The 7679-nt window shown below is 43.5% G+C and overlaps 1 protein-coding gene across 1 annotated transcript; it reads left to right on the forward strand.

The window, feature by feature from the left end:
- Nucleotides 1-1904: 1904 nt before the first annotated feature.
- Nucleotides 1905-7472, forward strand: LOC106564337 (gastrula zinc finger protein XlCGF46.1-like). The gene is made up of 4 exons (XM_045690859.1): nucleotides 1905-2343; nucleotides 3229-4460; nucleotides 4617-5818; nucleotides 6536-7472. The coding sequence occupies exons 2-4, from the start codon at nucleotides 4152-4154 to the stop codon at nucleotides 6633-6635; spliced, it is 1611 nt and encodes a 536-aa protein (XP_045546815.1). The 5' UTR covers nucleotides 1905-2343; nucleotides 3229-4151; the 3' UTR covers nucleotides 6636-7472.
- Nucleotides 7473-7679: the final 207 nt, after the last annotated feature.

Raw genomic sequence — 7679 nt, forward strand, 5'->3', positions numbered from 1 at the left:
AGCAGGCCGCGGTTAGCAGAATGGGCCTTCAGCGGACGTCGCGCCTGAGGGGCCTGTTGGAATCCTTGGGCAGATTATGTCAGTATTCCAGTCGTAGAGGATCGGCGGGGTTCCGTGCTCCGTACCGGCAGTAGAAGGGGTCCGGATATTCTAGTCCAGGAGTGGGCTTCGGTGGTAGCCCAGGAGCCCTAGCCGGGCTAGCTTCAGGCTAATTGGTGCTTGCTCCGGGATGAAAAACGCTAGCCAGGAGTAGTCACCCGGGATTGTGGTTAGCTAGTTGCGAAGATCCAGATGAAAATGTTCAGAGTTTGTGGTAGGAATCCGGGGATATGGAGAGAATTTTTTTTTTGAAAAATAGGTCCGTTTATGCTCTGGTTTGAGTCACGTTGTACGAACTGGCGAGAGCTTTCCGAGCTGAAGGTTAGCTGATGACCGCTAGCAATGGTTTGCTGACTGATAGCTGGTAGGTAGTTAGCTGGCTAGCTTTAGTTGAGGGATTCCAAGTAAATAAGTAAATAGAAATACTTTAGAAAAAAAACAGATCCACGCCACATTGGGTGATGCGGGTTGCAGGAGAGTATTTAGAAGTTGAGGTTTAGGAAAATATTTTAAAAGATATGCGTAGAAAAATACATATACAAGGGACACGACAGGACAAAGACAAAGGCGTCTGACTGCTACGCCATCTTGGATAACGAGGAACAAGAAGAAAAAGCACAATTCAGAACCTTTATCAGAAGTTTAAGAGGGAATATTCAGAAATTCAAATTTCCTACTGTGAATTCTGCAAAAGACGTCATTTTTAGGTTGTCAAGCCAACAGTCCAGGATAGGGACACATGTCTCTACAAAACCCACGCCAACCTCCAGTTCATGGCGGACAAACTACAGCATCACAAAGTGATCAGCTGAAGAAAAACAAAGAGGGAAACATGGAGAAGTTCACTGTACATTTGACAGTAAAAGAAAAGGTATGTGGATTGAAAGAGTAGTTGGGGAAACGCGTGTACAACATTTGACACCAATACTCAACTGAGAGAATTAAGAGAATCTGGGGAAAGAGGAGATCATTGTGCATATTGACTTTGCAGAGAACTACCTGTGTAAATACACCAGTGAAATCCAGGCAGTTCACTGTGGTGATTCTCACACGCAGGTGACCCTCCACACCTGTGTTGGATATACCACAAATGATACGGTTTCACTTTGCTCACTGAGCTCTTCTATGCAGCATGACCCCTCTTATCTGTGCCCATCTCTCAAAAACACTGGCCTACTTCCTTGAGCTCTGCCTATCGGCTACTGCTGTACACTTTGTGAGTGATGGCCTACAAACCAGTATAGGTCTGAAATGTTTAACAATGGTTGTTGTTCAAAATGTTTGCAATAAAATATTGTTTTCATGCGTTTTTTTTATTTTTTTTACATGTCATTTCCACCACACCTTGTCATTTCCATCACAACCCATATTTTGAGGTAAATGAGTATATTATGTATAATTTACATACATTTATTTGTTTTAGATATGGAAATCATATGGTTATCATACTCTGACAAAAAGGTTTGGTGGAAATATCTAATTTTCCTGATAAATGTTTTCAGCTGTCACCAAGACAAGTTTATACATTCAGTCGTCGTGCTGAATTATTAATATTAGGAAAACCTTAATCATTTTTAATATTATTCAATACAAGTTCATGTACAAATGTATAAGAAATCCGTTATAAATCAATTGTATGATATTTAATTTTCAACTAAAATGTATGTTTAATGACGTGATGGAAATGACATTTGTGAATGGCTGTCTGGGTAAAATGACAAATATATATAAATTCCTGAATAGTACGATCGCAGCCATTATCAGATATAGTTTCTAGATAAATCAAAGACAAGTACAATACTGGTAAAATGGAGTTTGAATAAGTTTTAATTTCTGAAAGTTTGCACGGCCAAAGTGCCCGAAGTTGCATAATCACCCAGCAACGTGTATTACTATGTGGTTATGGTGCAGATAATTCATTTACAGACAGTACATGCACAGATCAAAATGGAATATCTTTATCTCTTATAGAACATATTGTAGTATGGAAATGGACGGAATGTCTTCATCCGCTCCACTAGGTGGCAGCACTGAGAATGTGGAGGTCCTGGAACAAAATCAGCGACAGTAGTCACTACTTCCCTTGCGCTGTGGATACATGTGGTATTATTTATCTTGGAATGCAACAGTGTTTCTTGCAAACGGGGATTGCAATTATTTCTCTGAAATGAAATGTACTGGCTTCTCAGTAAACCGACTCGTACAAGCCATGACCGCTGCAGATTGTTGTCTCCGTCCCTGCAGGTAGGCCATTAGATGTCTCTTGCAGTAGTAGACCAGAGCTAGCTGACCAAGCATCGACTAGCTAGCTACTGAATAACTACAGTAGCTATCGCTTTCCACAATGCAAGCTATCAAATAAACTTCGCTGCAAATATCCAACGGTGGAGTTGATTATCAATATATAATCAATACGGTATTCATCCAAAAGTAACTTTAGATACGGATTCGTTTTGCACCAACAGAATGCATTGGGGAGACTGTTTTATCCTTAAAAAAAACTCTTACAGCAACATGTAATTAGTGTTGTATTTCACCATGAAGTTATATTTAACCTAGAGTTATCTTGTGGATTTTTAGACACCAATAATTGTTTATTTAAAGCTGCAATATGTAACTTTCAGGGCTACCGGACCAAATTCACATAGAAATGTAAGTTATAGATCTGTCATTCTCATTGAAAGCAAGTCTCAGAAGCGGTAGATCTGTTCTATGTGTACTATTTCTATGCTTCCCGTTCATAAGATTTGTTTTATGCTTCTTTTACTTTCAGTTTTGTACACCAGCTTCAAAAAGCTGAAAATACTATCTTGGTTATGGAAAAGATACTTCACAGCGGTTTAGGGTACAATGATTCTCTACACTATACATGCTTGTTTTGTCACAAACTGAAAGTAGGTGAACTATTCGAATTTTATCAACCAGGAAACGGCGGAGGGATTTCTGCATAGGGCATCTTGACTATATTAATATATCTACTTTGGAGAGATGATACTATTTGTTTCCCTTATTCTTATTTTGGTCAATTCTATTTTTTTTCTAGTTGATATGCTTCTTTTCTTACTTTGTAGGCTTAATTTTCTCAATTCTTATTTACTTTCTCTCCATTGTATCTATTGTTTCTTACAGATGATGACCAGCTCTGTCTTTAAAGGAGAGAACAAGACATCCCCCACAGGGTTCCAGCCTAGAGCTACAAGACCCTAGAATGATGACCAGCTCTGTCTTTAAAGGAGAGAACAAGACATCCCCCCACAGGGTTCCAGCCTAGAGCTACAAGACCCTAGAATGATGACCAGCTCTGTCTTTAAAGGAGAGAACAAGACATCCCCCACAGGGTTCCAGCCTAGAGCTACAAGACCCTAGAATGATGACCAGCTCTGTCTTTAAAGGAGAGAACAAGACATCCCCCACAGGGTTCCAGCCTAGAGCTACAAGACCCTAGAATGATGACCAGCTCTGTCTTTAAAGGAGAGAACAAGACATCCCCCACAGGGTTCCAGCCTAGAGCTACAAGACCCTAGAATGATGACCAGCTCTGTCTTTAAAGGAGAGAACAAGACATCCCCCACAGGGTTCCAGCCTAGAGCTACAAGACCCTAGAATGATGACCAGCTCTGTCTTTAAAGGAGAGAACAAGACATCCCCCACAGGGTTCCAGCCTAGAGCTACAAGACCCTAGAATGATGACCAGCTCTGTCTTTAAAGGAGAGAACAAGACATCCCCCACAGGGTTCCAGCCTAGAGCTACAAGACCCTCAGACATTAGTTTAACAGAACAAGTTTCTCTGCCCAGATTGAGACTAGGGGTAATGTTCCCCTGCTCAGACGTTGCATTCATCAACCAATGGTTGCCTGCCACGCCATCAACTGTGTCATCGACTGACAGATTGCTATAACATGATTTGGTTAGTTGAAACTTAAAATACATATCCAGGCGCTGTGAGATCAGGTCAGGCGTCAGCAACTTCTGAGCAGAGGAACGCGCCTTACATTAACTCAAAGTGGAGGGAGGAGATTCACTGCATAGCGTTAACCTGAATCAAATCAAAATGGCTGCTGTCGTTTCTTTACCTATCGTGAGACTCCACAGACTAACAAAGGATCAACTGTCTCTCGCTGCTCAGAAGAACAATAACAAACCAGGCAGAAAACCAACAAATAAGAAGAACTTCACCACCACCAGAGGAAAGAAACAATCCACAGGAAAAGGAAATGACTCTGCTGACAGCAACAGTGTTTCTAGCCAGGAATCGCCGGCCCCTAAGCGGTGGAGTCGCCCCAAGGGAAGCAAAAACAAACCCAAGATAAGTCTACAACTCTCCAGCGCTATCTTGAGGCCTGACGAGGTAAAACAAGAGGTAGGTTTAAACTTGTGGCTTTTAAATGAACATTTAATTGATATCTTGTATAGCATTTGTAACACTTTGTGAATGTTACAGCTATATGTTTACTAGATATCTTGACTGGTTGTACGTTTCCTCAGAGAAAAATAAAGGTATTCTAATTTAAACCAGGTGAAACTAGAGATGGACGAGCTGCCTATCGGGACAAGAATTGAACATTGGTTGAACGCTGTGAAGCCAGAGAGCTACGACCCAGAGATGGGTAACACCAAGGGACCTACAGAGAGCGACCCCAAGACAGATGCACATCACCTGGGTATCAAGACAGAGGATGCCCCCCTGTACCACCAGGATGGAGGGAGACGTCTACGGTCGGCTACCAGCCAGCCGTTCAATCTGACTGCATTCCGGTCCGACCCAGAATGGCGGCCTCGCAACCAGAAGGTCCGCCGGTTTCCGTGCCCAGATTGTGGACGGAAGTTCTTCTCCAAAACCACGCTGGAGTTCCACTCCCGGATCCACACACAGTACCGGCCGTACTCCTGCGAGGTGTGCCATAAGACGTTCTCCCGGAAAGCCGGCTTGGACGAGCACCGGCCAATCCATGATGCGGAACGTCCTTTCACCTGCCTCCAATGCGGCAGGACCTTCACGTTCAAATCCAACCTGACCCGCCACATGCGATTCCACAGTGATGCGCAGCCCTACGTCTGCCCCCAGTGCGGCCAAAGCTTCAAGATCTCCGCCCACCTGAAGCGCCACATGACGGCCCACAGTGGGTGTAAACTGTACGTGTGCCCGGAGTGCGGCCAGAGTTACATGAGTTACATGAGTCTGAAGTATCACCGGCTGAGCCACACCGGCGAGCGCCCGCTGTCCTGCCCAGAGTGTCCCATGACCTTTGCCCGACCGCACATCCTTATGGTCCACCGGCTGAAACACACCGGGGAGTCGCCTTTCTCTTGCCAGGACTGTGGGAACCAGTTCAAACAGAGGTGCAAGCTGAAAGAACACGTTAGAAGGAAACACACAGGGGAGAAACCTTACAAATGCTCCGATTGCGACAAGTGCTTTGTCACTTCGTCGTCCCGTAATGCACACATGGTTGTCCACACAGCAGAGAAGCCGTACAAATGCATGGAGTGTGGTATTAGCTACAGTCAGAGTGGGTATCTAACGCAGCACATGAGGAGACACACAGGGGAGAAACCATACAAATGCTCTGAGTGCGACAAGTGCTTTGTCAATTCTACGTTGCGTAAAGTGCACATGGTTGTCCACACAGGGGAGAAGCCGTACAAATGCACGGAGTGCTGTAGGAGCTACAGTCAGAGTGGGTCCCTGAAGAGGCACAGGTGTAAGAAGAAACCCAGGTGAGAGGGACCTCCGGGGTACATCCCAAATGCCACCCTATTCCCTATAAAGTGCACTAGGGCCCACAGGGCTCTGGTCAAAAGTAGTGCACTATATGGAATAGGATGCCATTTGGGACACAGTCCCGGTGTTCTCAGTGTCGGAACTGGAGAGCAATGGAGTCGATCCTTAAAAAGTAGCACAGGTGAAAGGAACCAGGTTATAGGGTTCTCTGGTGTTTTGAGTAGGGAAACTGGACTTTGTTTATACAGGACTTAAAAAGGGACAATCTGTGATCCATTTTTGGACATATAGCCATTGATTCTTGAAAAATATAATGTATAACTGCCTCATGAACTTACTGCAGTTAAACTGTCTTACCCCAGTAGAACTCAAAATATAAGATCACCTGCCCATGGAAATCTCTAGGCCTATTCACTATCAATTATTGAACCCTCAATGAAATCAACCACTTTCACTGTGATGCAGTTTAACTTACCTGATGTGTATTGTAAATGTTCAGGGAAGGTTTCCCAGACACAGATGAAGCCAAATCCTGGACTAAAAAGCAAGAGAATCTCCATTGAAATACATTTTTATCCTAGGATTAGGCCCTCCTTGTATAAAAAAAAAAAAAAAGTTGTATTGAAACGGCCCTGCACAACTGGTTAACTGATGAATTGAACAGATCAATAAACTGACTTGTTTTACTGTATCGTGTGTATGTGTCTCCATAGTGGCAGCGTTGTGGCAACACTGGGCAGGGTCAGAGTTCAGCAGGAAACATCATCATTGGCAGAGAGGCCTTCTGAGTGGACTTCTCTATGGTTGCCATGACCACAGATTGTGAGAGTTGGACCAGGCCAGCTGCTACTACCGCTAGAGGGTCAACAGGACGGGCCTCCCGCTGCTCCCCCAACGTCGTCGACACCCCGGGCCTTTCCGCCGCACCAGGATCCCACGCGTTCCTGCTGGTGATCAGGGGGTGAGGTTCACAGAGGAGGAAAGGGATACCCTCATGAGGTGGATCCAGGAGAACTTTGGAGAAGAGTCTTTAATGTTCACCATGGTGCTGTTCACTGGGGGAGACCAGCTAGAGGGGAAACCAGTGGAGGACAACAGTCAACTGCTACAACTAATCAGTACCTGCAGGGACAGATATCATGTCTTCAACAACAAGGAGAAAGATGACCACACTCAGGTCACTGAGCTGCTGGAGAAGATAGAGGAGATGGTGGAGAGCAATGGTGGAAACCACTTCAATGTCAACACACACCCAGTAAGGGAGAAAGAAGGGTCTGGTGTGGTGGTCACCATGGTGATGTTAGTGGCAGTTGGAGCTGTGTATGGAGCAAAATACAAGATGGTGGGAACTTGGAGAGAAACAAAAGTGAAAATGAAAGGTTGACTCCTGAAAAATGATGTGAAAATCAATGTATTCTTATGACTACATTGAATTACAGAGCTTTGATCTAAGTTTTGGTTAGACTCATTGTTGACATTTATTTACTCCCGTTTTATGAGTGTGAATGATGATCATATGTTATTAAGGAGAGACATAATTGTCAAAACATATTGTATCTGTATCATACATTGCTGTCCAACACAATTTGTATGCTGAAATCAAATTCAGTAACAAATCATGAAATAAATTGAGATTTTTATGAAAACAAATTATTTAACAAATGAATGAAAAGATCTACACTGAGTGTACAAAACATTAAGAACACCTCTTTCCATGACAGACTGACCAGGTGAATCCAGGTGAAAGTTATGATCCTTTATTGATGTCAATTGTTAAATCCACTTCAATCAGTGTAGATGTTAAAATAATTGTATAACTTAATGATAATAATCAACAATCAATAAGCCTTGACTAAT

Source organism: Salmo salar, chromosome ssa12 (assembly GCF_905237065.1).
Source record: "Salmo salar chromosome ssa12, Ssal_v3.1, whole genome shotgun sequence".
NCBI lineage: Eukaryota > Metazoa > Chordata > Actinopteri > Salmoniformes > Salmonidae > Salmo > Salmo salar.